The 14929-nt window shown below is 48.3% G+C and overlaps 2 protein-coding genes across 12 annotated transcripts in view; both read left to right on the top strand.

Annotated features, from left to right (window-relative positions):
• Abca3 (ATP binding cassette subfamily A member 3) overlaps nt 1–1182 on the top strand; it is a 58639-nt gene extending 57457 nt beyond the window's left edge. For all 7 annotated transcript variants that reach the window (XM_087203029.1, XM_087203033.1, XM_004864641.4 and 4 more), the window contains one exon: nt 237–1182. In XM_087203029.1, the coding sequence (XP_087059155.1) occupies nt 237–368 (132 nt within the window). In that variant the 3' untranslated portion in view covers nt 369–1182. The remainder of the gene's footprint in view (nt 1–236) is intronic.
• Nucleotides 1183–8375: 7193 nt separating this feature from the next.
• The window catches only part of Rnps1 (RNA binding protein with serine rich domain 1), a 10248-nt gene continuing 3694 nt past the window's right edge, over nt 8376–14929 (top strand). Inside the window, exons 1-7 of one of the 5 annotated variants that reach the window (XM_087203041.1) lie at nt 8508–8814; nt 9258–9276; nt 12180–12367; nt 12604–12759; nt 13452–13643; nt 13978–14080; nt 14341–14494. In XM_087203041.1, coding sequence (XP_087059167.1) covers nt 12297–12367; nt 12604–12759; nt 13452–13643; nt 13978–14080; nt 14341–14494 — 676 coding nt within the window. In that variant the 5' untranslated portion in view covers nt 8508–8814; nt 9258–9276; nt 12180–12296. Of the gene's footprint in view, nt 8816–8907; nt 9277–12179; nt 12368–12603; nt 12760–13451; nt 13644–13977; nt 14081–14340; nt 14495–14929 lie in introns of those variants that run through there. The other 4 variants (XM_087203040.1, XM_013065603.3, XM_004864640.4 and 1 more) reach the window with 4 other exon arrangements.

Here is a 14929-nt window from a genome sequence, read left to right as displayed (position 1 = left end):
CAGTTTGCCCAAGGTCATACTCTGAGCTGGAAATAGAGTCAGGAGGAAGCTAGATCCTCACTTTGATGCTCCTCACAGTCAGCTCCCTGGAAACTCAGCTGACCTTGTGGGACTGACCTCCCAGGGACTCTGGGGTGAAGCTGAGTAAGGTTAGGACCTTGGGACCAGAGGACTTGCTGACCCAGCCAAGGAGCATAGGCCCTGAGTTCTCTTACCAGTGGCTTCTGCTTCTGAAGGTTTTTGGTATCCTGGAGAAAGCCAAGGAGAAGTATGGAGTGGACGACTACTCAGTGAGCCAGATCTCACTGGAGCAAGTCTTCCTGAGCTTCGCTCACCTACAACCCCCCACTGCTGAGGAAGGGCGATAAGCAGCAGTGATGAGGAACATCTGCTGTCTCCGAGGAGCCAGGCAGAAATGGGACAAGACTGTGCACAGCTGTGTATCCTCTTCCTCTGAGTTTCTCTTACACTTTTATTTTTAATCATTTTTTTCTGTGATGGACATGAAAAAATCAAGGTGTTGTATGCAGAATGGACCAAGTGTGTCTGTGCCCTCACACAGGAATTAGCATGCCGATTTCTACTCCTGAAGGCAGACTCTGAAACACCTGTTCCCAGCTCCAGAGCTGGCCCCAGCAGTGTATGTGATCAGCCACAGGTCTGTGGGTAGAGAGCTGTCCCAGATAGGACTGCAGCTGACCTGGGGGCAGTATGGTTGAATTTCTCTATATATTCACACAGAGGACCCAGGGACCTATATATGTTTACACATGACTTTATGTTCCCCTGGGGAGGAAAATAAGCCAGCAGAGATGAGCTGTATCAGGCTGCCAAAAATGGACATAAAAGGTGGAAATCACCATCCATGCAGGGAAGATATCAGCTGTGACTAGGTGCTAAGACCTTAGCTTCTAGTGCAGCCCCAGAGGCATCATTGGAGTCAGTGCTCCATAGGTATGAGTGCTTTGCCAGGCTAAGCTGACCCCAGCCTGGGCATTGCCCACAAGCACCATCTAGAAGCACTGGGCACAGGGAGATGGTGGCACACTTGGAGCACAGTCCTCCATTCCCACCTCTGCACCTTCAAGATATCACCAGCCACAGGACAAGTCAGGGGCCACTACAGGGCTGATATACTAAACATGTTGTGACTGTCCAGAAAATAAAGGATAAGAGAACATGGTCATAGTCTGTGAATAACACATGTATATAGGGGGTTCATGGGGCTCTGATCACTTTCCTACAATCCCAATAAAGGCTGTCATACCAAGTTTCAGACAAATGTAAACAGGAATTTGCTTTACCCAATAGGGAGGAAACTTACAAGATTCACTGTCATGAGGTAAAGGACCAGGCCCAAAAGACAAGTGAAAGCAGTCAGATCAGTGCCTAGCTGACATCTTTAGTCTACAATCAAGGAGAGAAAGCTGGTTGGTGCAGGAGGCTACAGACCTGAGTAGGCAGGAAGCCTCTGGCTCTGGCATTACCCATGGATGTGAAGCCATTTTCCAGAAGATTCTTCAGTATCAGTCCCTTTCTTTGCACACTATTATTTCTCATGGCTTTCTAAAACTTTGTGATTAGAATCTCTGCATTTTACATTCCTTTAAAATTCATAATTTAGCCAGGAATGGTGGCGCATGCTTGTTAATTCTAGCACTCAGGAGGCTGGCTGAGGCAGGAGGATTGCTGAGTTTGAGGCCAGCCTGAGCTACATAATTAGTTGAAGGCCACCCTGAATTAGATAGCAAACCCTGTCTCAAAAGACATTTTTTTTCGAAATTTTAGAAAATTTGTTTTCATCATTTTGGCTCATTAGGGACAACTTCAATTTTTTTTTTTTTTTTTTTTTGCAGCACCAGGGATTGAACTCAGGACTTTGCGGTTTTGAGGCAGGCTCAGTGCCACTGAGCTAAATCCCTGGCCCTTCAATTTTTTTGGGGGGGGGCACCAGAGCTCCAACTCGGGACCTTGCACTTGCCAGGCAAGTGCCAGAACCACTGAGCCAAATCCCTGGCCCCTCAAATTTGCTTTTGAGACAGAGGTTTTTGGTTATTTTGAGACAGGGTCTCTATAGTTCAGGCTGGCCTTGAACTCACTATGTAGTCCAGGTTGGTCTCAAATTCACAGCAATCCTCCTGCCTCAGTGCTAGTATTACACGCAATGTGTCATTGTACCTGGCTCCTCAAATTTATTTTGATTAATCTAAAAGTTTATAAAAGATAGTCTCCAGTAGCACTCTTACTGCCTTTAAAAGTCTTCAAATTATCATCAGTTAGTTCCATATTATAGAAAATAATTTAGGGACAGTTGTAGCCTAAACACTGCCCAAGAGAAATCACCTGGCAGTGTACCTATTCTCACGACTTATCAGTATGGCTGCGGGCTCTAGGTCCAGGCCTAGGGCTACATCCTTGTTGGGTTTGTGGGATTAGATGAAGAGAAACAGGCCACTGAATCCATGTGGTTGTTTGGCCACACATCATCCCAAAAGTCCTAGTGTAGGTATCCTTGAACTTGATTTAAGCCCATGTGTAGAGATTTAGGAATCTGTCATATTTCTCCTTTGATATCATAAAAATGTGTGAGAAAAGCTGTTTAGGCCTGAGAGAACAGCCTATGGGATCACACAGGTGAAACCAGCCTGCCTCAGTTAAAACCTGAGGAGTCTGGCCACCCTCCATAGGGTGGGATGAAGCTACCGGCAAGGGTCTTAAGTGAGGATCCTTTTAGGAAGTTGATTATCACCTGTGGAGGGGACAATGTGGACACAGCCCAGACCACCGCATGGGAACATCCAGAAGAATCTGGGTGTCTGTGGGAAGAGTCCAAGGCTGTATGAAAGCCCAAAGCTTGGACAACTACAGGAACAACCCAGTTAGAAGGGATCCCAGAGCATCCGGAAGATTTCACATAGTTGCCAGGAGTGTCTTTAGGGCTAGACACTCAGTGCTGAGTCATCAGAACTAGAGCCAAGCTGGGTGTGGTGGAGCACGCTTATGATCCCAGCACTTGGGAGGCAGAGGCAGGAGGATCACATTGAGTTCCAAGCTAGCGTGGGCTACATAGTGAATTCAGGGCCAGCCTGAACTATAAAGTGAGACCCTGCCTCAAAAAACACAAAAAAGAGACCCAAGACCAGGCCTCAGGAACCCACCCCTATTAGCCCTTCTTTTTTTTTTTTTTTTTTTTTTTCCCTCTCCAGTATTGAGGATTGAATCCAGGACCTTTATACTGCGTTACTTTTTTATTTGGGGGGACAAAGTCTCACTAAGTTGCCCAGGTTAGGCTCCAGATTGAAATCCTCCTGGGATTACAGGTGTGTGGCACCACAGCCCAGCTCCATTGGCTTTTTTGAGCTGTGGCAATTCTAAGCCCCAGGCAGGGCAGGGGAAGCCATGGATTCCTGGGACAGGAGAATCTGGCCTGCCCACCCCTTCCTGTTCCTATCCCTCCAGACTATCAGGGCCCAGGTGACTCTACAAATGCTGTTTCTAGATTTTTTTTTTTCCTCATACAGGGGATCAAACTCAGGACCTTGCTCTTGTGAGGCAGGTACAGTGCCACTGAGCTAAATCCCTGGCCTTTGTTTCTAGATTGTTGCTGCACCAGGCTATGTAGCATTACCCAGGGACCCAGATTCTGCTCCACTTCCAGCTCCAGACAGACCCTGGAGATGTCATTCCACCTCTGCTGCTCCACATGGCTGCCCAGCTCCCTGTGGGGCTGAGGACAAGGCCTGTGGAACAGCCTATGTGTTTTGTTCTTGAGTCCTGCCTGGTCTGACTATAGCTCAACTGAACACTCAGACACTATCACTGCACCTAGAATTTGGCAGGGGACTACAACAGGGGGGATGGGACTAAGAAGAAGATCTCCCACCACCTTTTCAGGTTTAAAGTGGAAGGGCTACCTCCACCCCAGGGGAACAGAGGGACATGGCCAGCCCTCAAGCAGCTCAAGTCACAGATAAAGGGGAACCCACCTCCAGGCCAGGCTTGCAGCATGTATCAGAAACCCCAGATCACAATGGTTTAAAGATAAAAGTTTATTTCATGGCATGTATGAGGTCTGGGCAAGGCAATGTGGGGCATCACCTCCAGGGTCTCAGGGACTAGGCTTTACCCACCTGCTCTGCCATTCAGGTGGGGACTTCTTTCCTTGTGTCACCTCTGAGTCTGGAATAGGGAAGGGAAAAGGAAAGCACACTTGGCCAACCAGAATCATGAACCCCCACCCATCCCACCCCCATCACCCAGAATAAAGATATGCAGCTACACCAGGTAAAGGAAACCCAGATACCAGGGCATGTCTAGCAGTCTCCACTAGAGGGCAGGGGTCCCCCTTCCCCATGCACACCAGCATTTCCACCTGAGCTGGTGACATGGATCTGAAAAAGGACCCTTTTTCACCTGATGGACCCTCATGGCTTGGGATCTGGGCAGGCAGGTGGGGGACTGAGGCTGTGGGGTCAAGCCTAGGGAGCAAGGGCCCTGCCTTCCTCCTCAGCATAAGGGGTTGCCCAGGCCCTGCTCCTGGGACCTGGCCCACACCCCACAGATGCTAGTGTCCAGTGATTCTGGGGTTAGAGAAGCTCCACATCACCTGCCCTGCCACAGGTCTGCCCAGTTAGTCAACACTACAACTTTGCCTCCAGCTCATCAGTTTAGCTCGAAGATCAGCATCCAGCTCTCACCAGACCTCACCCCATTCCCTGTTGAGTCCACTCTAGGGGCACAGCTCCAGTATCTCCACCTTTGATTTCAACATGCCAGAAACGGATATGTGCCCCAGCGTGGTGATGCATGCCTGTAATCTCAGCACTGGGGAGGCTGAGGCAGGAGGATCACCACAAATTCGAGGATCACATCGAGTTCCAAGCTAGCCTGGGCTACATAGTGAATTCAGGGCCAGCCTGAACTACAAAGTGAGACAAGAGAAAGAAGAGAAGAGGAGGGGAGGGGAGAGGAGGGGAGAGGAGGAGAGAGGAGGGGAGGGGAGGGGAGGGGAGAAGAGAAGAAAAAGGAAGGAAAGGGAAGGAAGGAAGAGGAAAGGAAGAAGAAAGGAAGAAAGAAGAGAAAGAGAAAAGAAAAGAGAAGAAAAGAAAAGAAACATGCCTCACAAGTGAAAGGTCAAGTTCAATCCCTGGTACCAGAAAAAAAAAATGGATGTGTGGCTCTGAAGTAGAGAGGAAGCTCCCAAACCCACTGCTCAGGCTCCACAGGCCCCTCCAGACAGCAGCCTGCACCTGTGCAGGTCCACAGATTCTTGCTGGAGGGGCCTCAGGCATAGGTGTCCCCCTCCCTCAAGGTACAAATGAACAAGGGGGACCTCCCATAGCTCCAGACACTGAGCTAGCCAAGCTTGCCTGAACCAGCTGCCTGGCACACAGAAGGACCTGACCAACACCTCCTTTAGCCCCTCCCCTCCTCAGACAGATGCCATGCTTTGGTGACCAGACCCTCAGCAGACAGCAGCTCCTCCTTTTGCATCTCCCCCAGTCAGGAGCCATCAGCCTCTCTTCCATGTGGCTAGGCCTTTCCTCCCTTAGCACAGAGCCAGGTTTAGCAACAGGCAGAGGTGCTTCCTTGACATGGTTTATGAGGGGTGAAGTGCCCATCTAGACCTAGGTTAACCACCACCACAGTCCAGGCTATCCCTGACCCTATGAGTGATCCAGGCCACCAGCCCCCAAAGACAGGCATCTCAGAACCCCTCAGGCCATGGAGATCATTCTGCCTTAATACTATGCACTCTCAAAGTTCAAGCAGCTCCAAATCCCTAACAGATGACCCTCAACAGCCCCAAAAGCCCTAGGAAGGTGAGGGAAGGGGTCTTAGGACATAGGGCTTGGGTCCACAGAATGCCTGTGGTGCAGCATTCCTGGACCCTAGCCAGCTACCAATGCTTCCTCCAGCAAGCTAAGATGCTCTAGGACCCTGAAGGCCTCAGGTTCATAGCCCTCAGCCTACAAACCCCTAGCAGGGTGGCACTGGGGCTGGAATATGTGATGATAGGACTCCTGGAAGGAAGAGGAAGTGTTCAGACTTTCAGTGCTCAAAATTGTTCCAAACATGTTTCTGCTGATGCTCAAAAATGGCAAAATCCAGATGTTTGATTCTCAAGCCTCAACAACTGATAGCATATTTGATTATAAAAATCCGTATTTAAAAACAAATTTGATCAAAGTGCCTGAATACATCATGCCCTCAGATTTAATATAAAATGTGTAGGGCCCAGGATGTAGCTCAGCAGCATAGCACCTGACTGGCAAGTGAGAGGTCATGAATTCGATCCCTGGTACCAAATAAATAAAATGTGTTAAAGATGGGCTAGGGATTTAGCTCAGTGGTGCCGTACCTGCCTGGCAAGCACAGAGTCCTGAGTTTAATCCTCGGTACAAAAAAAAAAAAATAGTGCTAAAGCTTATATGTATGCCAAATTAAATTACTTAGGACCATTAAAAGAGCAGGAGGGCCGGGATTTACCTCAGTGGTGATGCCACCTGCCTCGAAGCAAGGTCCTGAGTTTGATCCCCGGTACCAAAAAAAAAAAAAAAAAAAGCTGGGAGGAGCTAGGCATGGTGGTGCACTCCTGTAATTCCAGCACCCGGGAGGGGGGGGGGCCTGAAGCAGGAGGATTTCCCTGAGTTCTAAGGCAACAAAGTTCTGTGTACAACAAGTTCAAGTCCAGCCTGAACTACACAGCAAGGCCCTGTCTCAAATAAAAAAGCAAGGAGGGACTGTTAGCCCAGTTGGCCCTATCCTTACTCTCCTGTTGCCAGGATAGGGTCACCAGGCAGCCTTCTTCCCCTCACAGTGTCAGTGCTGCACTGGTTACAGGCGCTGGGAATCCCAGGAGCTTCTCAGTTCACAGGTTCCACTGACTCAAGAGAATTACACATGCTGCTTGGTTGACCACCAAAGGCCTTATCCCCATCAGTCACTCTCCAGGACCCCTTCTCTACAGCAGAGACAGGCTGAAGTCCCCAAAGGACTGCCCTTCAGATCTACTTATTCTTCATATCCGTCCATGACAGATGTTACAATAATACAGGGAACTGAACTTATTCTAAATGCCCCTCACATCAAATCGAAGTTCAGTTGCAGGTGTGTGTGTATGTGTGACCAGACTGATGGGGCCTGCCAACCCCACCTCCAGGAATGAACTCATGTCTCGGTGGAGTGGCCTCAAGCTAGTTTCTCCTCCCAGCTATTGTGTCCCAAACTCTTTGGACAGCCCTCAGTCCAGGTTAAAGGGTTAAAACGCCACTCACTCCTGGACCGGGGCCAGAATGACAGGCTCTGAAAGGTAGTATGCAGGCACAGGCTGAAACACCCACTGAAGACCACTTTACCCCGCCCCCTCCACCCCTCCCAGATCACCAAACTGCATGCTGGACTCTTCCTGTCCTTCCTTGTGACATGTAACCCATCCCTTTTTCTTTTCCTTGTGGCTGCGACCCTGTTCAGACAACGACAGGGGCTGAGTGCATCTAAGATCCTTCTACAAATAATCACGACTGCTTGCCAAGCACAGAGGGGTAAGGCAAGGCACTGTGGTTAACAAAACCCACAGCCTCCTACCTGGACCGGAGCCTCCACACCCGCACCCTCCGTCTTTGTCAAAAGGTCCAGGGTCGCCAGACCAGACTTTCTAGCAGCTGCTGGGATCAAGATTCGGCACAGCACCTGGCACATCCTCCACGTCCCTAACAACCTTTCCTTCCTCTCAACAGGCCTAGAAGCCTTTGCACCTATGGCTCCCCTGCCCCGCATGCCCTTCCAGGCGGGACCCAGCTGCAATGTCACCTCCTCGGTGTTACCTCCCCTTTTAGCCGCTCCTCGTTCTAGGTGCACAGTCTGCAGCACCTACCGATTGAGTTCTGCCTGCGCAGAGGCCGCACATTCGAAGTCACCCATAAACTACCAGAGGGTAGTTACAGCACGAACCCAAGGCCTGCCCCTTTGGACTGCCGGCGGCTCTGCGGGCCCTCACGGCCCACTGCCTGAAACTACAATGCTGCACGACCCTCCTCGCCTACTTTAGCTCGGGGGCCCAAGTACGCAGAGCTGCGAAGCCAGGAGCTGCCGCGGTCTCAGTGTGCACACTCAGGAGCACGGCAGGAAAAGCCGTGTTAACTCCTTTCTCACCGTCCCGCTACCCGTCTACCCTGAGAGTCCCTCCCGGCCCCGGCGAACAGCCAGTCTGCCTGCCCAAGTATCCGAGCAACCAGCCCCGGAAAACTCGAGACCCAGACGGAAAAAAACACTAAGCGTCCTCAACGCGAATTCCCACAGGAATCCGGGACCTTTTAACAGTCCGACGATTGCGCCCATTGGCTGAGGTGCTTGCGTCATCGCTACGCGCCGGACAGGGGCACCTTCCTCTGACGACAGAACGGCGCCCGCCTGAGAGGCTGAGGCGAGCGGGAGGAGGTGGTGGTGGCAGCGGCGGCGGCGGCGGGAAGATGTAAGTTGGGGGCTGAATCCGACCGCATCCGAGTTTCGGGGGCCGCCCGTCAACCCCGGGGAGGTACCTCGTGAAGTCTGCTGGCTTGGCAGTCTCGTGGTGTGGCAGCGGCCTGGCGACGTGGCACAGAGCTGAGTGCGAGGAGAAAGATTGTGGCTCTGGGCTGGCTGAGTGGGAGGCGTCGAGGCCGTGGCCCGGAAGTGGTCGGGGCCTTCGCGGACTGAAGAGCGGCCCAGTCAGGCCGGCGAGAATTGGGGGCCGCCGGGAGTGCGGCTTCAGCCTTCGGGGCTCCACGCCGGGCAGAGACTCAGGCCACCACGCCAGGCTCTGCCTGGGGAGCAGTGAGTGAACGGTTGGGGACGGAGGGGAAGTGGGGGGGCGAAGTCGGCGTGTGGGGCCCAGGCGGGGACATGCAGAGCTGCTTTGTGAGGACGCCTGGAAGCCTTGACCTTTCGTTTGAGAGTCGTTAATTTAAACATTAACTCCACAAAAGTTTGTTGAGAGTCCCTGTTTGCCGTTCTCTGCGCTAGGGCTGAGGGTCCGGCCTAGCGTGGACCGAGCAAGGTGACTGCACTCAGAAGGGAGGGTGCGGGAAGGTTAAGGTCGATGGTGAGAGATACGGAGTAGGCTTTTTCTACCTTTTTTATTTCTCACGCATTGTGTCTGAAATGCACGTATACTTGGGGGAGGGTACTTTTAAGATTTGTACAGGAACGCCATCTGCTCAAGAGTTAACTAACTGTTCTCTCCTTTCTCTGGCTGTTGGACGCGCACCTTTCCGGAGGATGGGGGAGGTAACCAAGGTCCTGAGCTGTTACCTGAACTTGTGTGAACAGAGAATTTCAACCTTTGCTTTCTAGCATTCGACCACACCCAGCCAAGCGTTCCCTTACTTTGTGGATCTTAATTATAAGACAGCTTGCCTCGAAAGCACAAGGTCCCGAGTTCGATCCCCGGTACCAAAAAAAAAAAAAAAAAAAAAAAAAAAAAATAAGCGGCCGTGCTTGTTTCACAAAGCACCTTCTGGCAGATGTTGGGAGGGGGCTGGAATCTAAGAATGTAATCTTCACGCTGGATCTGTGCTGTCCAGTACAGAGTATAGGACACTGGTGGCTATGAAGCATTTGAAATGTAGCTTCCAAACAGATACTAACAGACGTACCAGATTTAGAAAACCTATGAGAAAAAAGTAAAATTTTATTAGTACATTTTTATATTGGATGTACATTAGATAACTTGAACATAATATGTCAAGTATATTAATTTATTTCACCTGTTTTGTGAGGTAGGTATTAGGAGGTTACAGGTTGTGAGCATGACTCACACTTTCTTTTGGATAGTGCTGTTGTGATGAGGGTCTTCAGGGGCCACTTGTTGAGCATTCAGAGATAATTGTAAATTTGGAGGCAAAAGGATCTCCAGACATGGAGAAACAACCCTTTCAACATTAGCTAATATTTATTGAGCTTTAACTGGGTGCCATATCAGATTTATAGATTAGTGTGGTTAATGCCTTTGATAGCTCTGTAAGATGGGAACTGTAATTGTTACGATGTTACTGATGAGAAACCTCCAAAAACAAGTGACACTTTCAAGGTTACACAACAAAGCCTCAAATCCAGCCATTCTGACTTCAGGCTCAACCACCAGATTATTTATTCACTGATTGTCCAGGAATATTCACCTTATAAGGTGCTGCCTACTGGGTGCCTATAATATACTGTTGTTTTAAAGTAGAATGGTTTGTAAAGAATTTGCAATTCTGTCCCAGCATGATGGAGCAAAACAGTAATTCCAGCACTGGGAGTCTGAGACTGGAGGGGATTGCCGGGGGTGTAGCTAGTGCAAAGGCCCTGGGTTCAAACTTCAGCACTTGGGGAAAAAGGATATACAGTTCTGGAAAGGAGCAGGAAAAGTGCTGCTACTCTGCCCTCTTCCATTTGACTTTCCAAAACTGGGGGCTTTTTCTTGTTCTTTCAGAACATTTTTTTTCAGTATTTCAAAGCAACCTCTGCACATGTGAATACAGTGCGCCAGTGGTGTGCTGTGTCCACCTTACTTACAAGTTGAGGAAAGTGAGTCAAGAATTGACCTTAAATTTTAAGCCAGGAGTGGTGCCAAATGCCTGTAATCAATCCCAACACTCTGGGAGGCTGAGAACAATGGCAAGTTCACTTTTGCCTCAGCAGCTTAGTGAGATCCTGTCTTTAAAGAAAAATAGGTCTAGGGGCCGGGGATTAGCTCAGTGGTTTCACCACCTGCTGCGAAAGCACAAGGAGCCGAGTTCGATCCCTGGTACCAAAAAAAAAAAATACGTCTAGGAATGTAGCTCAGTGGTAATGCCCTGGGTTCAATCCCCAGTACTGCAAAAAAAAAAAAAAAAAGGAAAGAATTGTACTGTTGTGCCCACATGACCATCACCTAGATTCTGTAAGTCACATTTCTGCCATATTTGCTGAATTATCTAACCACTCATCACTCTTACTTTTTCTTGCATTTTCAAGGTAAATTGCACACTTGCTTATACCTCCCCCAACCAATCAGATATGTAATTATGAAGAAAAGTTCGATGTTTGCGATAACTTTTTAAGTCCTTTTTGCTTCTTTTTTTGGGTACCAGGGATCGAACTCAGGACCTTGTGTTTGGAAGGCAGGAGGTGGAACCACTGAGCTAAATCCCCAGCCCCTTTTGCTTCTTTTTAATGTTCCTATGGGACATTTCGTCACTTAGTTTGAGTGTTAAATGTTTTGATGTTGTCGCTGGTCACTTTCAAAATGGTTTTTGCCCCCAGTCCTGCTATGATCCAGTGTATCACAAAAGGAAGTTACAGTCATGAGACAAGAGATCTGATACTTTTCAGCTCTTTTTTTTTTTTGGTACCAGGGATCGAACTCAGTACCTTGTGCTTGCGAGGCAGGCGGCAGCACCACTGAGCTAAATCCCTGGCCGAGATATGATACTTTTAGAAGAACCACACTTGGGTTAGATTCTGCTCTGCTCTGCCTCCCAGTGTGGTGCTGTAGTATTTTGTGTTTTTTGTTTTTTGTTTTTGTTACCAGGGACTCTGGTCCTTGCACCTTCACAGGCGGTGAAACCACTGAGCTAAATCCCCAGCCCTGTAGTAGTTTGAAAGGACTGTAAGAGGGCTTATCTTGAAACCCAGAAGTAAAACCTGGTGTTGTGCAACTTGTAAAATAACAGCAGTGGGTGGAGCCACCACCTCTTAAGAAAAAGATAATTAGGGCCAGGGATTTAGCTCAGTGGCACTGTACCTGCCCCCAAGCTCGAGGTCCTGAATCCTATCCCTGGTACAAAAAGAAAGAAAAAAAGATAAGCAGAGGAATCTAATATTCCCGCCCTACCTCAGGACCTTGCACTTTCGAGGGAGGGTGCAGCACTACTGAGCTAAATCCTGGCCCTACTCTTCTTGATTTAGGCATTCAATATTGTGTTCTCTTTTTTGAAAAAAAAAAAACCAAACAAACAAGCTAAAGTGACCATCTATCTATGGTTCCTATGGGGGGTAGAGAATCCACAAGGAAATGGTATTGTGTACGTGCCCCCCCCACCCCCGCTCTGTGGACACTTGCTTCTTACTGTGTTCCCTTGCTACCTTCTTGTGTGTTCAGCTTTTTATTGCAAAATGGATTTGTTGCCTTGCCAACTCGTTCACTTTTTATTTAAATCCTTTTATCTTGTTATTAGGCTGCTCTTTGGCGTAAATTGCAATCGATTAGGGATCGTTTCTCAGACTCAAGTTAGAAGTGAGATTTCAGATAAGTGAGGCCGCCATTGCTGCTTTGAACACCTCAGAAGGGGAGAATGGATTTATCAGGAGTGAAAAAGAAGAGCTTGCTAGGAGTCAAAGAAAATAATAAAAAGTCCAGCACTAGGTAATCCTTCTGTAAAATTTTTCTAGTGCTACTTTGGGGGTGCTCACTGCTAGGGGCCCTCAGAAAGGGGAGATTGGAAATGTTTTGCATTCTACAGTGAGTGTCCTAAGCCACAGATCATTTTGTTTTGTATTACCTGGGACCTTTAGCCATTTTGGACCCCTTTTTGGGTTGTTCTCTTATTTTGGGGTTTGGTCAGAGGAGCATCCAATCTCATACTCTTCTCCACCACCCAGGGCTCCTTCCCCTACCAAACGCAAGGACCGCTCTGATGAGAAGTCTAAGGATCGCTCTAAAGACAAAGGGGCCACCAAGGAATCTAGTGAGAAGGACCGCGGCAGGGATAAGACCCGGAAGAGGCGCAGTGCTTCCAGTGGAAGCAGCAGCACCAGGTGGGGCATAGCGGCCACTGAGGAACCACATTCCTCCATAAAAGGCTACTTTTCCTTAACTAGCTATAAAGCAGCCACACTCTTGGGTTGTTAACAGAGACCCTGTGATGTTACAGAATACTAGTGAGGGTCTTCTTTTATAGATAGAAGGTAATTTGGGTATTTTTTTCCTGTGGAGTCTAAGGAATGTGTCATTTTCGGATATGATTTTCTTTCATCTGTATCCTATTCAGAATTGCAATTGTGTTGCCCTAGTCTAGAGTTTATTTTTCAGTAGTTGAAATCCAGCCTTCACCAGGCATGGTGGCATGTAACTGAGGCAAGAAGATTGGAAGTTTAAGGCCAGCCTTAAGTATATAGCACAGCCTTGTCTCAAAAAACAAAAAAGGAAAGAAAGAATACCATCCAGAGTTCATATGTAACATCCCTCCCAAACTAGTAGTTCTAAGCTAGACTTCTTTGTCTCCCAGTAGAAAAGGTTCCTATGTGGGTAGTAACCTTAGCCTGTCCCTACCCCCCTTTCTTGTCACTGTACAGTGCTGTGGCTTGGGGTAGAGGGGGAGTGTTCTCCCCACTGGGGAAAGCATTGAGGCATGAAGATACTTGGACAGCAGTCCTCTTTTGGAGTGTCTGGTGTGGACAAATACAGCTTCTGCCCATTGCTGCCTTTACCCGCTCCACCTTTCCCTTAGGTCTCGGTCCAGCTCAACTTCCAGTTCAGGCTCTAGCACCAGCACAGGCTCCAGCAGTGGCTCCAGTTCCTCTTCGGCATCCAGCCGTTCTGGAAGCTCCAGTACATCCCGCAGCTCCAGTTCCAGCAGCTCCTCTGGCTCTCCGAGCCCTTCACGGCGCAGACACGACAACAGGCGGCGCTCCCGCTCCAAGTAAGTGCCACATTGACAGATGGGGCTGTATATGAACTGTGGCTAATAATTCAAAAGAAGTCTTTCTGGTATGATTGGATTTCTAGGGCAGGGACAAAGTATGTGAACTGGGGGAAACTTCCTTGTAAAAGGCATTATATAAGTAAATGATATCCCACTAAGAAGGAATCCAGCAATTTTTGTGCGTCTTTGCCCATATCTGGTGTTAGGGACCAAACACAGCACCTTACACGTGCTAAGCCAGTGCTATACCATTGAGCTACACTCCAGTCCAAATCCATTACACTTCGACTTGACATAAGTTGATTGTTTCTGATGTTTTGTTTTCTGTCAGATCCAAACCACCTAAAAGAGATGAAAAGGAGAGGAAAAGGCGAAGCCCTTCCCCTAAACCCACCAAAGTGCACATCGGGAGGCTTACCAGGAATGTGACTAAGGTGAGGATCACAAATCCATTCTGGGGACAGTGGTGTGTACACAGCCAGGCCTCTGGCATCAGGTGCACCTAGAATGTAGCCTACCTGATTCAAGTAGTACACTAGTTTAATTCCTTTTAATGGATTGTTAGATATCCATATAGGCGACCTGGCCCAGTGTGGCAGTGGGCTTCTTGTCAGATGGCAGATGTTTTTGCATTGCTGAGGCTTAGCCATTGTATGGTGAGTGAACGTTAGTAATAACCCTTCCTTCCCTGTAGGATCACATCATGGAGATATTTTCCACCTATGGGAAGATTAAAATGATTGACATGCCTGTAGAAAGGATGCATCCTCATCTATCCAAAGGCTATGCATATGTGGAGTTTGAGAATCCAGATGAAGCAGAGAAAGCGCTGAAGCACATGGATGGAGGTAGGGTCACTCTGCCAGCACCCTTTGACCTCCCACCTTTGTCCTCATGGAGACCCATTGCTTGTAGGGTTCTTTCAAGCTGATTTTGATTCCAGCTGCACTTGAGTTTTACTGGAGCTCTTTTGGGATTCCAGTTCTTACTCAGTGTGGGTGTGTTTATCAAAAACATGTTTTATGGAACACTGTTCTTGGAGGGAAAATCTAGCAAATATGAATATATTAGCACTTTAAGAAATTTTCAATCTGTTAAGCCTAGGGAACAAATGAAGCTTTTCTTATAAAGAATATATTAGGCTTTTTGTGAGAATATTTTCTTTAATCATTTGAGTCATTGCCTGTTTTGCCAACATTTTATCATTTTTAGGATTATTTTATCAGGTGATGGATTTACTGAATTTCATTGATGTATTTCTCAAACACCTATATATTTAACTT

The sequence above is a fragment of the Heterocephalus glaber genome, unplaced genomic scaffold (genome assembly GCF_053883595.1).
Source record: "Heterocephalus glaber isolate CG9 unplaced genomic scaffold, H.glaber_assembly_v1.0 deba00001781, whole genome shotgun sequence".
NCBI lineage: Eukaryota > Metazoa > Chordata > Mammalia > Rodentia > Bathyergidae > Heterocephalus > Heterocephalus glaber.
The sequence above is the reverse complement of the archived record's forward strand: the minus strand, read 5'-3'. Positions and strand labels throughout refer to the sequence as shown.